General features: G+C 33.3%; 1 protein-coding gene across 1 annotated transcript; it reads right to left on the bottom strand.

The window, feature by feature from the left end:
- Positions 1-932: 932 nt before the first annotated feature.
- On the bottom strand, positions 933-21,860 carry Scp2 (Sarcoplasmic calcium-binding protein 2). The gene is made up of 7 exons (XM_053749807.2): positions 21,751-21,860; positions 20,503-20,531; positions 5,835-5,901; positions 5,712-5,764; positions 5,207-5,326; positions 2,317-2,529; positions 933-1,400 (listed from the first exon to the last, which is right to left on the bottom strand). The coding sequence occupies exons 3-7, from the start codon at positions 5,890-5,892 to the stop codon at positions 1,290-1,292; spliced, it is 555 nt and encodes a 184-aa protein (XP_053605782.1). The 5' UTR covers positions 5,893-5,901; positions 20,503-20,531; positions 21,751-21,860; the 3' UTR covers positions 933-1,289.
- Positions 21,861-22,705: the final 845 nt, after the last annotated feature.

The following is a 22,705-nucleotide window of genomic DNA, read 5'->3' on the forward strand; positions in this document are numbered from 1 at the left end:
TGTGTGTTCAGGAGATATAATATAGTAGATTTTAATAGAATATGAGAAATATTTGCTAGTGTTTGAAGCATGTACGCCTGATGAATCAAAGGTATTTTGAAATTAAAACTACGTTTCCTTATTTACATACATTTAATAGTTTCTATTATATATATATGTATTAAACTATTTGCAACGTAATCAAAGATTAACCAACACATATACTTATAGACGAATTTACTAAAATTTAATAATATCAACATTTAATATTTTTTAAAAGAATTACAAGACACATTCATAAGCAGAAAAGTAACAGTTTTATGACATTATAATAGAAATTATATAACTCAAACATTGTTTTGGTCACATCAACAACAACAAAACAACGTAAATACGCACATACGTATTTTATATTTAATTCGGGTAACATTGTGATGAGTAAGAACAAGAATTATCTTTAGATATGACTACGAGATATGCTATAAAATGGCAAAAAGTGTATTCGTTGTCACAATGATAAAATCCTAAGGATTCGAAATTCTAATAAGGTAAATATTTGAGCGAAAAACGAAGTAAGGATAACATTGTAAGTCGATCTATTAGAAGTTACGCTACTCTGAACACAGACACACAAATTTATTAATTGGCCTCAAAGCTTGAGAAAACTCTGGAGAATACACTGGCCATGGCCCACTCTTATTATCATTCTAGCAATTTTCCAAAAAACGTTGCCTGAAAGAAAAAACTAATAGAAAAAATTGTAGCGCATTTTATTTTTAAGTTGGTAACTTTGTATGAGCAATAAACGATTTCCTATTTTATTGTATTATGTATATTTAGAAGTGTAGTAGATTTTTGTTTGAAATGTAAAGTGAAAATTGGTTAAAATCTAGACATTGTGTTCCGCCAAGTTCAAGAAACAGACTTTGAACAGTCGTTTTATGTATTAAGAGTATTTTTAATAGATAAATTGGCACCTATAAGCATTGAATATTAATATTAGACAGTTAATAAGTTTTCTGATAGCTATCTCGGTTAAATAAATAAATTCACCTTAATTAGGCCGTTTTCGAAAGCCATGATTTCAGAGAATTTTCAAATTTGATTTTTCGAAAGATGTCAAAGTAATTTCAATAGAATGGCCAGTGTACACTCTTTCAAAATTGGTCTTGGCTTTTATTTCTCGGTCTTTAGACCTAGAATCCAAGATGGCGTAAAACTAATTGGAATGATGAGACTGATGGCCTCAATGGCTTCTTCCCACATTCTGTTGTATTCGAAAGTGCTTTCAACATCTCTTTGAATTTTACTTAGAAGCTAGTTCTGCCAAATATGAAGTTCCCAGCTGCGTTAGTGTCTTCAGTAGAGAAATACTCTTTCCATAGTTCTTGGAATTCATCCCAAGAGACGCTGCTTTTACCCTGTATGAAAAAGGAAAAAATTACATTTTGCAACCCGAGAAATTTTAGGATAACAATTAATCATTGAATTATTCTAGAAATTATAATATATTCATGTGAAAATGAAATTAATCTACTTAGTCAATTTAAAATTTTTATTCTTTGAGTCAGTTGAGTAATCTAAGATACATTATTGGAATATAATTGTGTAATAGATTTAAATAAGTACCTATTACACTTCTGGAGCAAGTTATCTTTAAAATAAAACCTTAAAAGACGTAGTAGAAGTGGGTAATTTCAAAGTCAAATTTGCATAAAAGTCTGAATGTCAAACTTTTGCCATGCAGAACTCTCGACTCTGCACTGTTTTATGTTAATGCGATGTTGCGTTCCATTCATTATCGGAAATGAGTGAGTCGCACCGAAATAACATTACATCGACTTCATTATATTTAATTTACTCTGTGGTTTTGAAAACCAAGAGCTACTACTTTGGATCACTGAGTAAATGGAGGGAGTTGAAATTAGTAAAAGATGGAGCAAAATTGCAAGGCTTTTAAGATAATAAATATATCATCATCATCATCTGCAACCCTCCGTGACCCACTGCTGGGCATAGGCCTCCTTGGGTCTACGCCAACCATATCTGTCCTCGCCAATTCTTATCTAGTTGTTGCCAGAAATTTTCTTTATATCGTCGACCCATCTATTATATGTGATGAAAATTAGATTTTTATTATTTATAATGCAATGTAACAAGAAAACGTTACATAAAGAAATAATAAATACATCATTCAAAAATGTTCAAAAAGGATCCAGAAGAACTGTATGACCAAGACAAGACAGTATTGTTTTAATGATGAAAGTAACGAAAGTCGATAGAAATGGTATTGTGACAGCAAATCAAATTATTAATATAATAAAATTTATTACTCACCTTAGCCATCTTAGTGAATGCCACCTTACACTCCTGAGGATCGATGCCGTAGGAGGAGCAGACAGTGGTGAACTCGTCGGAGTCGATGGAGCCGTCGGCGCTGGCGTCCTCCAGTTGGAACATGAAGTGGCAGTACAGTTGCTGCCATTTGAGAGCAGCTGATGGATTCAGGGCGTAGTCGTTCCACATCGAGTTCCACTCTTCGACGGACACCTGGTGATAAGGTAGGTAGAATCATTTTTGATATTGATGCCCCAAGTGTCTTTGAATTGCGAGATACTATAAAAATTTTGCTAAGTTGATATTAGTTGCTAAAAAAAGTATTCCTTTTTCGTTATAAAATACGGCATTCTTGTATTGATACAATAACAATAGTTGATAAAATAAAGAACTCAAAATTGATGGAAATTCTTGATCTTATCATATTCTTAGATCTTGATCATTGGTTGGAAAAATAATCTACCGCTCAGCTAGATAGAAGACTGTGAAGTGATGTGTCACTTTGAACCTATATTAAAGACCACTCTAAGTTACCATTACCAACACATTATCCCAAATTTTAAGTACCTAAGTACCTTGGCAGGGTAGTTGACAAGGTCAGAAAATTGTAATAAATATTTATAATATAGATAAAATTGATATATTCAGGACAATTATCATAAATCATAGACTGTAACAATGCAGCTGGATCATTATATGAAGATTTGAAGTTGGTTGGAAAGCCCACTTTTGTCATATCTTTGAAAGCATTGTCACTATCACAGTTATTTTTTAACTGGTCTATTGATATAAGGGCCTTTGAATAGTCAATAGAAGAAGAGTTAGAAGTAGTAAAAAAAATTACAACTATTAAGGCTAGTTTCCGATTTTAATCGTTCAAATTTTCTAGTCTTGAGATAAAAGAGATTTCTTTAACAAGCAGAGTTTTCTTGTAATTTTCTTACAGCATTGTAGAAGACGCCAATTAGGTCAGCGCTAGACAGCCGGTTTTTATTCGATTAAGAAAAGAGCAGGCTGGGATAACATCTTGCTTGATTACATCGAGGATATCTACTTAGGTAGCAATAATGTATTTTTTTAAATGACGAACGAAAATATTTCCTTTATATTAAACGTTGAATTTGTTACATAGATGTAAAAATACAAAGTAGACAAGGAAAATTGTACAGTCGACAGCACATCAACTTGTCCAAATTCATTGGGAAATTGGCGCTATTACCGTGGCTAACTTGCATGCATGGGTGATTGACTGTACAATTTGATATCGTTATCTCCACGTTTTTTACTATCTAGTACATAATCAAAATAGGGCTTACGCCTAAAATTACTTTTTGAATACGAAAACGCGTGTTTTCCGTACGATACCTAAATTTTTGTTTGAAAAATACTATACCTATATTTTCACGTTATTTATCCTGTGTGAGGAGAACAAAAAAGGTCGAAATTTATTTAGCAACGTCAACGCACTCAATTCAACACGAGAGCGCAACAATAAGGCAGTTACTCGCCATAAAGCTAAAGGTCGCCCTCCCAATTTATTGTAACAAAAAGCACACGTAATTAACCAGCACATGGTGTTTGCAGATTCCGTGCCTTTACACAGCGAACACGCAAAATAAAATGGATACAGAAGTATAGAAACTATTGTAGTAAAAAACACTATTTCAAGTGTAAAAATGTATATACTATAGAAAGTATTATACTAATTTTATACTAAAGAAAGTAAACAATCACTATTTTTCTGTGTCGATCGTAGTCAGAGTTTAGAGTTGTGGCTTTTGCCTCGCAAGTATTTTTTTGCAAATATTTTTCAACCTTTTATTTACAGTCTGTCTAAGTATGTATGTATATATGTATAGCATTTCATTGTTATGGCTTATATGTACATATATAGGTATATTTCTTCATGCCATTAACTCGAATCAAATTAATTCGAAACAAAATTAATTCGAAGACATATAATTTTGATGGGAAAATTGTTTTTTTCCTGGTTGAAATACACAAGTTAAGGATACATGCTTTCGTTATTTTGTGACACAACGCACGGCAATACATTTTTATATTTCGTTGATTAAACCGGTGAAAATTACGTAGAACAATGGGAATTTTATGTAAAAACGCGTGAGAAATAAAAGTTCAAATGAAAAGAACGGGTTTTTCTTTTTCGTACTTAACATAGGTCAACACATTCACTATGGTTTTGACTCCTAGTAAGTGGACGTAATATAAGCCTCTCTACTGAAGATTCAGCTGAGATTTTGCAACTGGTCACCTGCCTGACGTCTACCCTTCTTGGGAATACTATTGTTTCCAATCAGCTGCCATGGCTATGCATCCTTTAGTTTTAAGACGTCCACTTGAGGATGAGGATGAGAGCAGCGGTCCTATCCTAGGGCGGAATAACAGCCACTTAAATTGACATAAAGCCCTTTTCACATTTTAATTTTGTCAGGAACTAATTGGTGCGAGTTCAAGTATTTCTACTTATCACTCTAATACTCTCTAATACATTTGAAGCGGTGGTGGTGTAATGGTTAAGACGCCCGCCTGTGGATCGAAAGGTCTCAGGTTCGTATCCTACTCGTGCCATATGAGTTTGTGTACCAATCTGACTCATATATAGTAGTTTTCATCATAACCACCACTTGCTTCCGGTGAAAGAAAACTTCGTGAGGAAACCTGCTCAATGGTAGACAGTTTAGTTCACTAGTGTGTATGCGACTACCTGCCACTAGATGGCGGTAAGTAGTCGTAAAAGTCACGTCAGATGCCTTTGAATAAAATCTGACACCAGTATTAACAATAATACACACGATATGATGATGAATACACACTACAAAAGTGACTAACAAAATGCGAACCGGGCTTAATGCAAGGGTGTCTACGTTACCTGACCATCTTTATTAGAGTCCGCCCTCTTTCGCAGCCCGTCCCAGATCTTTATCATGATCTCGTGGGTCTCGGTGTGCTTCGCATCACCCGGCTTCCAGCCTCTAAGACTGCAAATTTTCTGTACAACAAAAAAAAAAAATTACGCTACATCGCTTTGGCAGTGGGAAGGTCCTCACAAATTTAAACGCAAGAGTCTACTCGCTAAAACGAAAAAGAATATGTTATAATTTTAATAACACAATACCGTACAAAACATAAAAATACGCATTTAAAGTATATAAACGTTTGTTCCAGTTTTCACAAATCAAATTGCCTTGTAACACAGATAATGTTTTATATATCTGTGCCTTGTAACATACATTTAGATTATTTTTTATATCGAAATAACATTATATTAGGTTATATCAAAGATTATTTGATGAAAAACCTGTAAGACCAACATTACAAATCGTTTTTAAATAAAAAGTCTCACCTTAATAAATAAAGAAAATAATATTATTTACCTCTATGGCCAGTTCAAAGTCTTTCCTCTCTATCGTTCCGCTTTGATTGACATCTGAAAAATGTGAATCATTTTTAAAAAGTCCATTAAAACCGAACAAAGGGAGATAGGTAAATTAATTTACCGAAAAAAACGTTGAACACGTAAAGTAGCTTCTTCCGCCTGAATTCAGAAAGAGACATTTTGAAAATCTGTAACAAAGAAAATAATTGTTAAAACAGAAACATGTTTTTGCAGCAGATCTGAGTAAAACGTATTTTCATTTTTAACTTCGACTGGGTGCGCGGCCGCGTGTCGCAGTAAGATAAAAAAAAGGCCGAAACATAGTTATGTCCCTAGGGATTGATTATAAACTATACATGAAAGAAAAGAAGAAATATTTTTGTTAAGGACATTGAATTAACAACATTTACCGGGATACTAAAATAAAAACTTGTAAAAATCATACGTAGATAAGTGGAATTGGTGTTTTAAGGTCTTGATTGACATAGCTTAAATTGTTAAGTATGATAAATGTATTTTTCGCTTAGCAAAAAGTATTTACAATAAACCCCTCGTGTTCATATTTGCCTACACAGGTACCCGTGTTCCTGAGCGTGACATATTTAGTGTATCATGGTCTTAGGGTAACCCTTATCAGAATGAATCATATGTTTCGGTAATATAGGTGAGACAGGGCATAATAACTCTTGTCGGAAGTAAATCCATGTTGTATTGGAATTAAGAGAATACTAGGAAGATATTTTGTTAAGTGGGTATGTACCATTGTTCAATATACTTATTGTTTAGTTACCTACTATGTAACGCAGTACCGTATGGGTGCTACATCCTTCCTACTAATATTATAAATGCGAAAGTTTGTGAGGATGTGTGTATGTTTGTCCCTCTTTCACGCATAATCTACAGGACTGATGTTATTGCGCCGGTGGTAGTACTAAGTATATATATAGTACCTATACGTTGAGTAAAGGATGAACGAAATGGAATAAAACAACATTCGATATGAATGGACTCGTCGAATGGTCTCGGATTACAAAAGAATGCTATTGGTTAAAATAATAGTTTTTATTCGGACCACTGCACTGCCTCTGACTGGGGCCCGATTCACGCGCATACGAATGTATATTCGATGGTTTTAAGCAAATTTATAAACGAAAAAGTTCGATCGACGCGTTAGCTCGAACTTTTTGTAAATGCAAAAATAGAAGTGTTAGATCTTCGGAAAAAATTGAGAAAACTGATGAAGTGAGTGAGTTCGATTGCGTGAGAATAGAGCCTAGATGCCTCGCTTGGTCGAGGATTACGCGTTACGCTGTACTGAAACAGACGGGCATTGAATATATTTACGTATTTATAGAAATTAATCTAGTGTATGTGATTATGATAATTTCATTAAAAAAATATTAGAAAAATGCAGACTTTATACCAGCCCATTGTTAGTTGAACACGCCTCTTTGAAATGTAAATCACAAAACTTTATTTTCATAAATTGAACTGATTTTTAACAACAAATCGTAAAATAAGAAATTTGTTACTTTTAGTCCAAAAGAGAAAACCACAGACTTAAATATTAAATTTAAATTCGAGTAAAATGTACGTGTGACATGATTTTAGGTCTGAGCCAAGTTAAAAGCTAATATCTGTCTATTCATTTCATAAACGTCGTCATCATGACACGTGTGATTCCCGCCTTAGAATAGCTTTGACAGCTGATAGTCAACGACAGTATACCGAAAGACAGGTCGTGAAATTTGAGCGGAATCTTCAAAACTTTCAAACACATTTTTGTATGGATTCATTATACACGATTTTCGGTATTAGAGAATTGATTTATCTTGGATTATAACATCTATATTGCCAACATCAATTTCAGTTCATAAAAATCATTATAGAATAATGAAATCTATAACGAATACTGGTATGTTCTGTGTGTGACGTTGAAACCGAGTATCGATGCTCTAGATATTAATCCCCGCATACCATCAGATAAAATGGCCGTGGCTGGAAATAAGTCAGTCAACATTTCAAACGGTTTTACCATAAATGAAAATTCATTTTGATATTCAAAAATGTGGAATATGCAAATCGAAATGTCAATTCATTTTCACGTAATTATTAAGAACATATAGGTACAGATGAAAATTGTAATAAGTAAACATTTTTATGGTACTTCTACAAATTGTGTTTTGTGCGTTAAAGTTGAAATTTAAAAATAAATGTTGACCTTCATAAGATATATTTCTGGGGAAAATTATCCGATCCTTATTCCTAGATCACTTTCTAACTATATACATAGCTTAAATTAGTAACTTTGACGTTAATTTTAACGTGCGCAAAAAAAAACAAAGTACCCCATTTAATCAAAAGGACGGCGGCGCGCAGGTTAAAAGTAACGTCAAACAAGAGCTAGTGCGATCTACTCTTTGATCGTCTTCTATATATGATGGTTCTTTTTCGTGTAACGTTTATTACTACTGCAATCTAGCGACTGTGGTCGTATACACACTATTATTACCCTACTCAATACTGCAGCAGTTCTAATCACGATGGCAATTTGCGCTATAATTGCACGCATTTGTAAATTAGCTCCAGTTTGCAATTAACATCGCTCTATTCCGGGAAATAATATTGATTTCGATAACAGATAGACACTCGCCGTATTCGCCCGCTAATACAGCGATACGCGAGTATGGTTTCGCATTTCTTCTTCTACACACTATCCACGAACAGTTCGGCAAACTGTGGCGCGGTGTGTTCATGCATCTTCCGAGTTCGGTGATAATGTCAAGCCGGCATTAGCGTGTCGACTGAATTTGTGAGGACCAATACATCGTCACCGACACTGATATTATTTGTGGTGTCATGCAGATCTTTCGGTGTGCAAGTGGTAGGACACATAAGGCAGTAAGTATGCCATGGTCTGGAGAAGCACCATATTGGCAGGCGGTGATAGATCTACGGACCTGGAAATTTTATTTGCTTCAGCTCTATTGTATCATGAGAGGTGGTAGGTGGTGGTTGCGAGCGATTGGTGAAGCTACTATATTTTGCTAAGCCGATATTTGGTCACTTTACTGGGTGATAGACGAAGCTTTTTTAATCAAACCCTTTCAATCGCTTCAAAAACTTAGTGTTCGTTTACCTATGTTACTGGCTACTTAGTATGGTCTAGTATCTCTTTCTCTTCTTTCTCTCTCTCTCATCCTCGCTTGTTCGGTTTACATTTACGGCCACAACGCTACGAAGTCTGAGAAAACATTTACGCCTTACGATTCGGTTGTGATTTAATGTATGCCTGGTAGTTAAAAGTCTAATATCAACCTTTGATGATGGTTATCATCTGTTGTCGTGTGTTATTCCTAAGTCACCTCACACATCCACAGGAGGATATGAAGTGGTTTTATTCTAGCTACGGAACCACGTATCTAATTGCGGCGCGAGTCTATTCCGACGTATTATGGTAATGTATACGTGAACTCCGAGACAGACAATTAGTAAGAAGCATGTCTAATTATTCTGAAATCTCAGAATATCAAGTTACCCTAATACAAATGAACCAGACACAATTGTGTTTAGTCTATGACAATATAGTGTTGAACAAGTTCATTATTAAAACACTTCCAAGGGAATGTATTAAAATTGTGTGTTTTTTACTTTCGTTAAAATATTCATACTTAGTTTAAATTATTACCGTGACTCTATTTAATAGTCGGCTTATTGCAACCTATCCATATCCATACTAATAATATAGGTGTGAAAGTAGCAGTCTGTTCCGCTTTCACGGTAAAACCGCTGTACCAAATTTGATGAAATTTGGTGTGTATGTAGTTAAAGACCTCTTTCAAACATAGGTTACTTTTTTTCAAAAATTAACGCCCAAATATCTGGGGTGCCATTGAATATCATCTATTCCGCTTTCGCAGTGACATTCACGCGGGCGAATCCGCAGGTAAAAGCTAGCTGCTCCATATATACTGCTCTGACGTAGAATGTAAATGAACAGCAAGATTTTACTTCATATAATATAGTTGGAACACTAGCATAAATTAATGTATTAACCAACATAAAACGGATTCTATAACACAAAGAGACCACAAGTTTAACCTCTTAATTTACAATTCAAAAGGCTTCCCACAAACGCAACGCCGCTTTGTAACCGCGTTTTATCGCTAAGACAGTAACCAACATCTGAAAACCACCTAACACCTGGTTTACATGAGGCGAGCGGCTGAGTAGTTCAAGAAGTTATTCAAAAGGCAATTTATTAACTAGTTAATAAATAACTTGCGAACACAATAAACGTTTACAAAATTATGAATATTTCAAAAACGACTAAACATATTTTGATGCCCCACGAACTTAATTATATTGGCAGATCCTACATACCTTTTAAATTTCATCAAAATCGGACCAACGGTTGGAAAGTTATCGCGTTACAAACAAACATGCATACATACATGCATATATGCATATATGCATACATACATACAAACATATGAAAAATATATTTTTGCCCAAAGAGAACAATAATTATATATAATTATAAATAATTTGAATTAATACTGGTCATTGGTGAAATCGACGCAGCTGTATGTGTCGCGACTGCACTGGTCTACGAAGGAAAGTAGAAAGGAAAGACTTGAGGATGTCGTAGACTACGTGCTGAAGAAGTCCAACTTCACCCTCCGGGTCGAGCGGTTGGCATCTCGCCACAAAGTGAACTTCAAGTCGTTTGTGGTTAGGGTGCCGACCCATCATCTGGAGAAATTCATGAAAGAGGACTTCTGGCCGCAGGGAGTAGTGTTCCGGAGGTTCCGAGGACGACTGCCTGCTGACCCAGCGCGCCACACGTCGCCGACACTACGTATGACCTAGTTTTAAGAATATTTTATTTATATGTATGTTAGTCTGTAAGGTATTTATAATATTAGGTTAGGTTTTTATACTGTACTTATGTTATTACCTGAAATAAAATGATTTATTTTAAAATGAAATGATTTATTGCGCACTAAACTGACACTATTTGAACCTATGTATTTCCAATATGGCCTCTAATGCAGAACATGCGAGGCGGCTCAAGAAACTGTAAATTTACAAAATTATACTCATGGGAAGTCAGTAAGAGCAGTTGAGTAAACAGTTATAGGGTGTGGAAACAAAAAATGTACTGTTACTTGCATTGTATATTGCAGCTTCATAGAGCATTGTTATATTGAAACAAATTATATAAAATAATTTTAAAATAACAGCAATCAGATGTATACTTTCCAGTGGATGAAACACATGGATACCTTTTGTTTTTATCTAGACTTTAAGAATCGAATCACGATACAATATTGCTTGGTAAAAAAAAAGAATATGTTTGTAATCGCTGTAAAACATCGTAATCCATGAGAGAATGTCGTAATAAATAATTAAATGAACAAAATCGATACACATGAAATGAAAAAAAGGGCCTCTCCATTTATTTCTATGTCAGGTTTTTTCGGTACCATGATTTGCGGTGAAATATGCTTATTGCTCAATGCTCGCTCATATCGTCGTAAAACTTATATTTATGATAATGCTTAGAATAAGTCGTGAACACGCAAAAGGGCAAGTTCCCACATTTTTGTTATGAAAATACATATTAATAGTACTTAGCTAACTAGCACAATTACATTGTCAATAGGTACCTATTTTATACAAGTATGTATCTTTTTTACTAGGTATATATATCCGATTTCATTTTGTACCCTTTTAATAACAAAATGTCTTCTTATTAGTCAAGACAATGTACAAAATAATTTTCAAAAAACAACAATAAAATCGCTTTGGAGTTACATTCGTTTAGAATGTAAAATATTGTTATCGTGAAAGTTTAATATTCTACCTGTGCTAATTAAGAATTTGACGACGAAAATTAAGGCAATTAATTAAAGGCATAAGGGCATTTAAGAATATTATTAACTAGTCTTTGCCCCCGACTCCGTTTACGTCATTAAAACATTTGATAGGTTGATTTAATAAAGCATAAATTATGTTTGGCCTCGGTTTTTTAACTATATCTATTTAAATTTCATCAAAAAAATCAGTTCAGGTATGTACAGTCGTTTTTGAGTTTTCAAACATTGAAAATTACAGATTATTTAAATAGAAGTTAAACAACTTCGACAGTAATAGATACCATGGCATCGCAACAAAGTAAAACGCACATACACACACAGCAATTTATCAATTTCTTGAAAATCATTTGATATATTTTCTACCTTTGAAGTACATAATGTAATATTATAGCGGTGAAACTAGTTGAATATTTTTAACTTGAATTTTGTAAAATTTTATTATTCGCGGTTAGTTTTTTACCCCTGAGAGAGACATTAATCAAGGAAACAAATGTAGAGTAATCTTGCTTTAAAAAGTGAACTTTCTTCCAACAAAATTGAAAAACTTTTTTGCTGGTCGCCATTTTAATTCATTTGCGAGTGGTTTTCAGAGTGTTTCGACCGCTGCGGCCGCGATGTCATTACTATACGACAATTTTCTTGAGTAAGGAATCATTTCCAAAATCAATCCATACAAATATTATAAAGAGGTAAGCGATTGTAAGTTTGTATGTTTGAGGCCGGTAATCTCCGAAACTACCGAACCGATTTCAAAAATTCTTTCACCATTAGAAAAGTACATTATCAAAAATTGCTATAGGCTATACTTTATTTCAAAATTCCCATGGGAGCGAAGACCCGGGCAGCCTCTAGTCAATCATAAAATTGTTGTAAGTTAATTCTAGCTTTCTTTTCATGCAATACGTCAAAAGCAATTTATCAATTTTAATAAAACACCATTATAAACAACATTATCAGTCACAGTATGCCGGTCGCAGGTGTGGATACTCCCATACAACTACCTGCATTAATAATGCATTGTTCCATGTCAATTGTCAAGCCAAAGTGGCAATCGGCCGTATAGAGTAGTTGTAGCATAATTTATATACAAAATTATTACGTAAACCTATAAATTAAAGTCATCAAAACAAAATTACTATTTCATTATCAATTTTTATGTTATTTAATAACATATCTAGGTACAGACTACGCGTACAAAGTATTAATATATTTATTTATAACTAGCTGATGCCCGCGACATTTGGTATTGGCGATTTTTGGTAAGAAATCAAAATTATCAGAGAGAAAATAACATAAGCCCGAAGGCATATTCTATACATAAATGGGAGTTTTAGCCAGTTCAGGCAAGTTTTCAACGAATATCTTCCGTCGTCATCGAAACTTAGCCCAAACTGTTTCCGCCTTCACCACGCTGGTTGTACCCCCAGCTTATATTATAATAGTATAGGGTAAATATAAGATTAACTTTATTACAGAACTTCCGTTTCAGAAATGTTCAAAATCTTCTATTTTAATACGCCAACCGTTACTGCTCCTAAGGTTGAACAATTTCTGCTAATTCTGCACTTAACAGAAAATGCTTATCAGATTGGTTAACTTTTACTAAGACGTCATTTTCATATATATTATAGAAGAGCTGTTTCTCGCGGCAAAGAAGTCATGGGTAATAAAATGTGGTTCCGCCTAAAAATAGGACCACTCCATTCGCCCGTGGATGTTGTACGAAGCGAAGGATAGTCTTGACTGATAACAATAGCATACCCAAAGAGGATTGCTCTCGGGCAGGCGGCCGGTTGTGAAATTATAGGTATCCGATTCCATAAAAAAATGAATGTTTTTTTTTTACTCAGACACCGGGATTCGCGGCATCACAACCCCGAATAAAAACGGAAATATGCAGAGAAATATTAGTTGAATTGTGTAAATACAAAGTTTGAATTGAACTAATTATAACTTTTAAAAATTTTGCTCAAGAATTTAGTTTATCTTGTATGAAAGTTTGTATTAAGTAGAATTACCTACTAACTTTTGTAGGAGTTTAAATGAAAAATTTGAATTCCACCCCTGAAAAGATTCCCTGGCTATATATGTTTAATCTCTGTACAAATTACGAGTAGTTAGCACTTATACATTTTACTCGCTTTTTCCCTCGGTTTCGCCCGTGCTTATTTCGCGCGTCCTCCCATAACTTATTATGGTCAAACTCAATGAGAATGTCGTCACTGCACCTTCATCCAACAGTTTTAAGAACAGATTGGATAAAATCTCCAAACTTCAAGACACGCACGCGTCGGCTTAATGAGCTGCTAACTAGTGTGTTATAAATAAAATAAAATAAATAAAATATCTCTAGTTTCTGCGTGATGCGTGAACAGACTCTAAAAAAAGTGTTGGCTTCTAATTAGATCCATAAAGAGAATTACCCCATATTTTTTTAATGTCTCCTATATACAGACATAGCCCACTTACAGTCTTATTATATGTATAGACTTTTACATTAGTTACTAGCTGTTGCTTGTGTCTTCGCCTGTACAAAAAAAGTAATCTATATTATTTTCCAGCTCTCTTTTTCCACTCCAAAATCACCTCAATCCAATGATCCGTTGTTACGTGAAAAAAGGATAAACAAACACACTTTCACATTTATAATATAGATATAATTAGGATTGATTTTGTTTACTAGTATAGTAAAAATCATGAATTTCTTCTTCTTTGTCGACTATTAGGAAAACTATTACCTGCCGCCTATTGGCATAGTTTACTGAAATAAGCATACACAAAAGTTACTACATGTTTACGAAAAGTTATTTTTAAATTAATTATAAAATTAAATCGGTTTTTAACGATCGCTCCCAAATCAGACAACGTGCAGAGCTCGCGTAAACTAATTGGCTGAAATGTTACAGATTCTGTTTGCGTCGGATTAATACCGTTTGTTTAAATTTAACGCGTAATCAAATTTTAACAACGAACCGATTTCATGTTTTATAGTTCATGTTTGGGATATTGTTGTAGACCTCATTAAATTTTATCTTTACTAATCTCATACTATATTTAGTATGGTTGTGTGCGAGTTTATTTGTAACTCAATCGCTTAATAAAAACATTTTACATGAATTTTTATGACATTATTACATTTCAGCTTTCTTTTTCCAAGTTGCATAACAATTTCCATGCAGAGAATTTCTTAATTGGAAACCTACACACACATGGACGTAGCGAGGTACGTGCAGAAAGCACCCCTTAATTTTATTTATATATTAAATAACAATCAATAAATGTATAGGGACCAAAACACACAGATTAAATGTCACATAACGTTAAGCAGAGTTTTTTTTACTGTAGAAAATAAATAATGCAGGCTGTCTGCCAATCAGCCCTAATATACAAACCTAGCTACGCCCTAAAGGGCGCGGTGGACCATACGTGTCGTGAATATTATAAAGAAACAATGTCACCGGAATCAAATATGATGCATGATTTTATTTTAGTGACCCTTGTCTGCAGTTCGTGGTCTAAGATCTAACTAAAATTCAACGCAATTAATTTCCCCGAATGGGATAATTGAAAAGCTCATCGACCAGAAGAACAGGAATACGTAAATTACGACAATTTCTAAATTTGTTGTTTTGAATGAATGTAGTTACATCGCAGAAATAAAATAAAAGAAGTGTGATTAAAATAATCCTTAAGTGTGAATAAATAAAAATCTTTTGTTTAGCGACGATATTTCAAATAGCACAATGAGCTTATCCGCATTAACAATCCGTGGACGTCATTCTTTTAAGCTTGCAAAAACATGATACTAAAAAAAAAGATTCATTGTTGGCTATTTTATTCTTTATTTTAGTATTTTATCTTGTATTGTTATTATTGTTCTTCTTTCCTATCGAGGAGACAAACTCTCTCTCATTGTGTTTTTCCGATGACTTTCTTGACCATTGAGACGAAGTACCACGGTCGAGAGAATTGAAAACTAGGTATTTGTTATATCTATAGTCGTCGCGCTGTGCCTGCTACATGGGACTACGTTTGTATGAAAATACGGCCCTGTGTTTACCGGTCTCTAAGCACCAGCTCCGCTTACCTAATTAAATATAGATATATAGAGACAAATCACACAGATTGAGTTAGCAACAAAGTAAGTGCGAGACTTGTGGGACACTAACTCAAAGATATTATATTATATAACATATAAATATATACATAATTCCAATTATATTTTCTGCTTCAGTTTTCAGTATCTTTAGTTGTCGTATACAATTGGAACGCGTACGCATATTATCGACAACGTCAAGCCAGCGCTTTCTGGGTTTGCCTATTTTGTGGAAAAGGCATCGGCAGGCCTTCCCTTTGTCCAAGCTCGTCAGTTTACGCAAGACCAAGGTGAGGATCCGATACAAGTAATTTAGAACTACTCACAATATCTCTTTGTGTGGCAATTTTCTCGATTCTATCACCACCAGATTGCGTTAGTGGAACGCGAGGTCCTGTCAACTGTCAGATAGTACCATAGATTTAATAAGTACTTCGTCGGAGTACCTACTAATTCTATGGATAGTCTGCTCTGTTGAATTTGAGAATTGATTGCATGTGATCCGTGGTGGTCAATCGATTGACCATATAAGAAAGTTGGCAACCATCAACTAATACCTACATAGTGGAAATTACTTTCTGATTGGAAAATAAGTGATTACTTAGAAATTGCTTAGGAATTGTACTCGTAATTTCAATTCTTAGAACTGTAAACTATTACATTATGTACATTATGTGCGGGTGTTGCGATTATTTCATTCGCTAGAAACAACCATTTATTGTGATTGCGATTGGAATTCAGGAAATTCTTTGAAGTTCTTTGAAGAATTATTGAAAGTTTTTTTAATTTTTTTATTTAATTTCTTTCCGAAAAACTTAAATGGAAAGGGAACGTTCTTTATTACTGTCAGTTATATACCTATTACTCTTCATAAACTTTTCAACTTCATAATGGAAAATAATACCTAACTTATAATATAAGAAATAATAAAAAATAAGTTAATATGATCAATCCTACTGTAATATTATAAATGTGAAAGTTTGTGAGGGTATGTGTGTCTGTTTGTTACTCTTTCATGCAAAATCTATTGGAATTGTTATTCAATTTGGTACACGGGTAGAATATAACCTGGAATAAGACGGGGTACTTTTTATCCCGAAATTCCCACGGGAGCGAAGCCCCGAGTCGCAACTAGTCATTAATATATATAACTGGTATACGCCTTAAACGTAATTTAAATCCTACATAACCAAAATTAATTGGAATAAAACAATATAATAGGTACTCTTTCTGTTTATTGCATGAAATAAAAGTACAGAAAATAAATATTGAAAATATATATATTATTGACATTAAAATATTACCGATTAAAATAAGATATTAAATGTGATAAACCCGACAGCTAAGTCTACCAGATTCAAGACTCTGTCTACTCCGTATGAGATGAAAACGTATATACATAAAATATTAATAGTCTAACAATATAACTATTTTCCTAAGTGTTCTCATCTGAAACCGACAAATTGAAAACCATTTCAAATAACGCGGTCTGCCACATCGTTAGCGATATGGTCCAGGGAAATGAGAGGTGCTATCTTGCAGTTAGTTATCTGGTGGTTATCTGCCAGTCACTTGATGGCAGAGCTCTTACGACCGTTCCATATAAGTATGCTTAATCACGTTTCTTTCCTTGAAATATAAAACTAAATAATGTGTCTTTACTTCATTGATTTTATTGTTATGTCATTATTTTCGCGCAATAAAGTTGTAACATACAATTTTTTTCTATGTAGCTCTCAGGTCCCACTGCTGGGCAAAAGCCTCCCCTCTTTGTTTCCAACCACTTCCATTCCTCGCCAGTTGTTGCCAATCTTTATCGAAGGCCAACAGTTCGTCAGACCATCGTATATAAATAGATTTACAAAATATTTTTTCTTGATATTTTTTTGAAGTTTTTTATTGGCAAAATTATAAAACTACATCAAATTGTTTAGCTTTAAAATGATCCTACATTAGCAAATCAAAAATAGGATAATACTATTGAGCATTATCATATAAGACTCATGCAGAAAATATGCCAACGATTATGATGATCCAATATCGTGTTTCAGGTCTATCAAAGCAAGATAGTTCATATGGATGGTTATCAAGCGGCCAAAAATAAATCAATAGCAGAACTTCTTTCGACGTGGACACGTTTTTTCGTACGTGTATTAAAATTAGCTGCTGCCCGCGACTTTGCCTGTGGAAATGGGGCTATGTCATGCTCCAACTCGCCAACAATCCTTGTCCTTACATATTCAAAGTTCACTGTCTGTCCGTCTGTCTGTTCGCGATAAACTAATTAGTTTATCGGGACCAATGTAAAAAAAAACTGATGCATGGATTTTTATGCTGCTTTTACCAATAGATAGTGTGATTCCAGATTGTTTTGGAAGGTTTACGTGTTGTATTTAATTATGTTTTTATTCCAGGGAAACAGGGACGGGCAGCTAGTAAAAAGTATAAAACGAAATGATATGTAAACTCATGATTTATAACGATTTTTCATTTCATGTTCATTTCACTCGATTCATTGTTTCCTTTGGATCAGGATTACCATAAATCATAAAGGAATCGTACAGTTTTACAACACAAATACTGGAAACAATTGGGGTTTTTCGGTTGAAAAATATCTATCTCCCGATTGTATTTTACTTCTGTTATTTTAGCCCTGCTTCATATTTACCTATGTGTACATAAAACATAATTATTATACATTAATTATTTACAATTGTATCTTTTCTTATTTTATTTATTACTAGCTGCCCGCCTCGGCTTCTCCAGGGTAAAACCGTAATAAACCTATGTACCCCATGTGACTCCTGAAGGTTTCTTCTATCTCTGTGCCAAATTTCATCAGAATCGGCCCAGTAGTTTTTGAGTTTATTCATTACAAAAAAAAAAATATTTCTCTTTATAATATTAGTATGGACTAGGTTTGCCTGCGCCTTCACCCGCGTTAATTCTGCTCATAATTAACTTAAATTGTCAACATCACTGGTTCTAAGCAACGTATCGCTATGTAACCTTTACCATATTTGAAGTTAGACCTTTCGTTATTCAACTGTAAAAACTGCATTAAATTTCATTCAGTAGTCTTTGCATGATGCGCGAACAAACTTATAGACAGACACACAGACAATTAAATAAAATTCTTTTGGCCCTTAAATTTGTCCGTAGTTCTTAATTATTTTCCTTTAATATCTTATGTACAGACATACACGTAGTCCACTTACAGTAAAATCTTGGCTAGCGTTTGTGTTGTTCATTTTAGGCGTGTCTAACTTGCTTAATATAACTTATCTCAAGTTGATAGTTGCCCGAACTAATTACATCTACACAGCAAGACATGATTTGTATATTGATATGTCTAATATGAATTTAAAACCTGCTTAATGGGTTAGATAATAAGCGGCCATTTTGTTCAATTGTGAATTCAGAATTAAAAACAAAATATATTTCAATAACAAAAAGTACTTTTCCGAAAATAATACTTAACATGGTCTAAAAATATGGTATATTTCGGTGTGTCATGAATTTCACTTAAATTCATATTGTGACGTAATTGTGAAATATATATTTACGTTCTTTTGTGAGATACAAATAAATTATATACATGGACAACTAAAAAAAGGTTAAATCACAAAGGTTTCTCTTAAGAATAATTACAGCAACGCGTCTTTATCTTCGCATGATGATGGAGTTGGGTTTTTGGCCATTACTTAATAGTAATCTCTTTGCGTGTTCCGAGCTGTATTCGGAGCTGTGACGCCCTAAAGCTCAGGGTTAGCGAAAAAGCTATAAAGATTTTTGTAATACGATTGGACTGGACCTATAACTTTTGTAAATAAATTACGCATGACCATGCACTCATGAACCGGCGAACAAAATAGAATTTTATTCATGAAATTTTGTAATATATTTTTTTGAGAAATTTAATAGGACGTTTGTTTTTCTTTTACTTTAACTTTCCATTCACTTTTTTTCGTAATTGAAATTCAAAATTTAAATTTCTCATTTTGAAATAAATATGTGCAGTGCAGCTCAATTCTTATATAAGCTTTGGCCGTAAAACATAGCTATAAGAGCTTGACATAAACAATTCCGTAGTAAATATTCTCGAATAGGCAATTAAAAGCCTAATAGTTATTTATTACATCAAGTAAATTAATTGCCCTATATTTTAACCAATTATGGGCGAATTAAAAAATGTAATGTTATTAGTGTTCAAAGTCACACGTTTCTGTAAAAGTATTTATGGATTTATTGTAAAATAAAAGTAAAAGGCAGATTTTAAATGTGAACGTCCTTCTGTCTGTCACGCTTTCATGACTAACCTACTGTACCGATTCTGATAAAATTTGTAATATATATTTATAGATGTCAAAATACCTCGGAAAATACTCGATTCAAGTATTTCCATAATCATAAAAACCTTAGTGAATATTGCAGCTGCTTTTATCATTTACGAAACAAAGAAAGCTGTTTAACCTTAAGCTTTTATTAAGCGCCAAATTAATTAAAACGTCGATCAATTTCCGACCAAAGCTACCGAAAATAAATGTTAGTTCAAGAAACAGCTTTGTCATCATAAATTAGTATTTAGAAGGGAATTAACTTAGTTTAGAGGGCTTGCTTAATATGATTTAAGATATTGCAATGGTATTTTGTGAAAATTTCGAAAATCATGATTTGACAACAATAATTTTCACTTAATTTAATGTGTATTTATGAATAAGATTTAAATTTATAAATATTTTCAAAAACGGTTTTAATAAATACTTATTGATGTTGTCATTCAATATAATACATAATGATTTGTTACTCACTCGGCTGCTGATTTATCTGCTCAAATGACCTGAAAAAAAATACAATTATATTTTTTAATTAACTATATACATATAAGCATAATATTTTATAAAGTTAGAAACAAATATTTAAATACTTTTTATTTTTATTTATTTAAGCTTTGTATTTTTATTTATTTATTTATCGATTTATGTGCCCATGAAAATTATTTTATAGATTTCATGATAAAAATGAATAGAAGAATGTTACTTATATCACACAATATATTAAAATAACACAAAAGTATCTTATGACATTATTACAAAATAAAAATTAAATATAGGTATTTAAGATTACTTTAATTCATGGTAATAATTTGTACATTACAATGAAATTTAACTAAAGCACCGACGTCAATTCGGAATATACGGATCCACAGATGAACAGATACAAAGATGCACCGATTTAGTATAGGTTATAATATGTTTTACAAACTTCCAGAAATAAATCAAAGTAAAAAAATAAAGTAAAATTAAGTAATAAAATCATCTCAATTAAGTTATTTCCTTTCGGGCGGAAGACAAAGTAACACCCGACCCGGCCCCGTCCATTATGTAACACATTTACATAAAAAGCGTGCCTATGTTTAAAACAACGACCTCTTGGAATAAATACTTGACATCCCCAATGGTTTCATACGAATGTTGATTTTATGCTAACATAGGGACAAATAACAGTCAACATCACGCGACAAAAAAATACATTGTAATTTTTTAGGCTATGTACACTTTAGGTATGCTACAAAATGTTTTTTTTGTCAATTAAAACTTTAAATACAGCTTTCGGAAAAAGATGAACGAATTTCAATTAAAATTGTAGCGTGATATAATTTAAATATTCTAATTATGTTCTCCTGTTTGGCACTTTAAATTACTGCAAAAATTGTATAAAAATATGTACCTACTTGTAATTTTTTTTAATTCTAGGTATTTTAAAATTACACGCTAGCTAGATTTATTCATTTCTCAATTTATTAAAAACCTTGTTCTTAAACTTTTAATCTCGAAAACCTTTTCTTTCACGAACGAGGGGCAAACTTTTCGAAGTTACAAACTTCGCATTCCATAATCCAATGCGCACTCAAAACTCCGGAAGCCAATGCATAAATTAAAATAAAAAAACGCGCTACAGAAAAATTTTAAGCTGGCATTAAACGAAAAAAGTAACTTTTATTTTAAAATGGAACACTACGCATAAGGGCTAGTACACGCATAAGCCCTAGTACCCACCTGCGGGAGTCGTCACGCGGCGAGCGTCTGGATTCACGATGCGAACTAGAATGCCGCGCGGCGACCGAATCCGGTGTACCCCAGTACTGCAGTTGCAAAGAACCTGGAGATTGATCGCTGGGTTCTAGCCCCTGGGATATTTGGTATCACTTTCGATTTACCAAGCAAATTGACTCTTCGATACTTTGTAGCAATATTTGGTCGATTATAAAGTGTTTGCTCGCTCGTGCTTGTATTTTGTCAATAATTTTTCGTGTGATGTAAATTTTGATTGGAATCGATATTATTTTGATATCAGTTAAAATTGATTTACTTGAGAAGTTTAAATGTTTTTTTTTGGCAAATATACCAACGTCATATACTAAATATACCCATATTTATAAATACATCTTACTTCCTACTAATATTATATATAAATGCGAACGTTTGTGAGGATGTATATGTGTATGTATCAATATCTACCGGTGGGATCGTAATGAAATTTGGTGCACGGGTAGAATATTTCCTAGAATAACACATAGGGTACTTTTTATCCCGAAATTCCCACGGGAGCGAAGCCCCATGGTGCAGCTAGTACGAAATATACTGAAGCATTTTAATAAACTATTTTTAACTACCTACTTATAAGAAGTATGTAAACGTTACCGTTAAGCGTTTCCGTGATCAAAATAATTATATTGACGAAACGTCATGATAGAATTTTTATGAAATATTATAGTACATTTGACTTAATTAACTAAAGTTAATTATAAACTAGTATTTTGGTAAATATTTCATTGAAACACAAATTAATAAATTGTGAAAGTTGTTTAAAAAAATCAATAGAATGCAGTGAAGTATAAGAAAGAAAAATCTGAAATTGATTGTTGTAAATTCATGTTTAGCGTGACAAAGTGTACGAATTTTGATTGATATCAGTGTAAACCAATCTTAATGAAATGGCCCGTCACAAATC

This window comes from Plodia interpunctella, chromosome 9, assembly GCF_027563975.2.
Source record: "Plodia interpunctella isolate USDA-ARS_2022_Savannah chromosome 9, ilPloInte3.2, whole genome shotgun sequence".
NCBI classification, from domain to species: Eukaryota; Metazoa; Arthropoda; class Insecta; order Lepidoptera; family Pyralidae; genus Plodia; species Plodia interpunctella.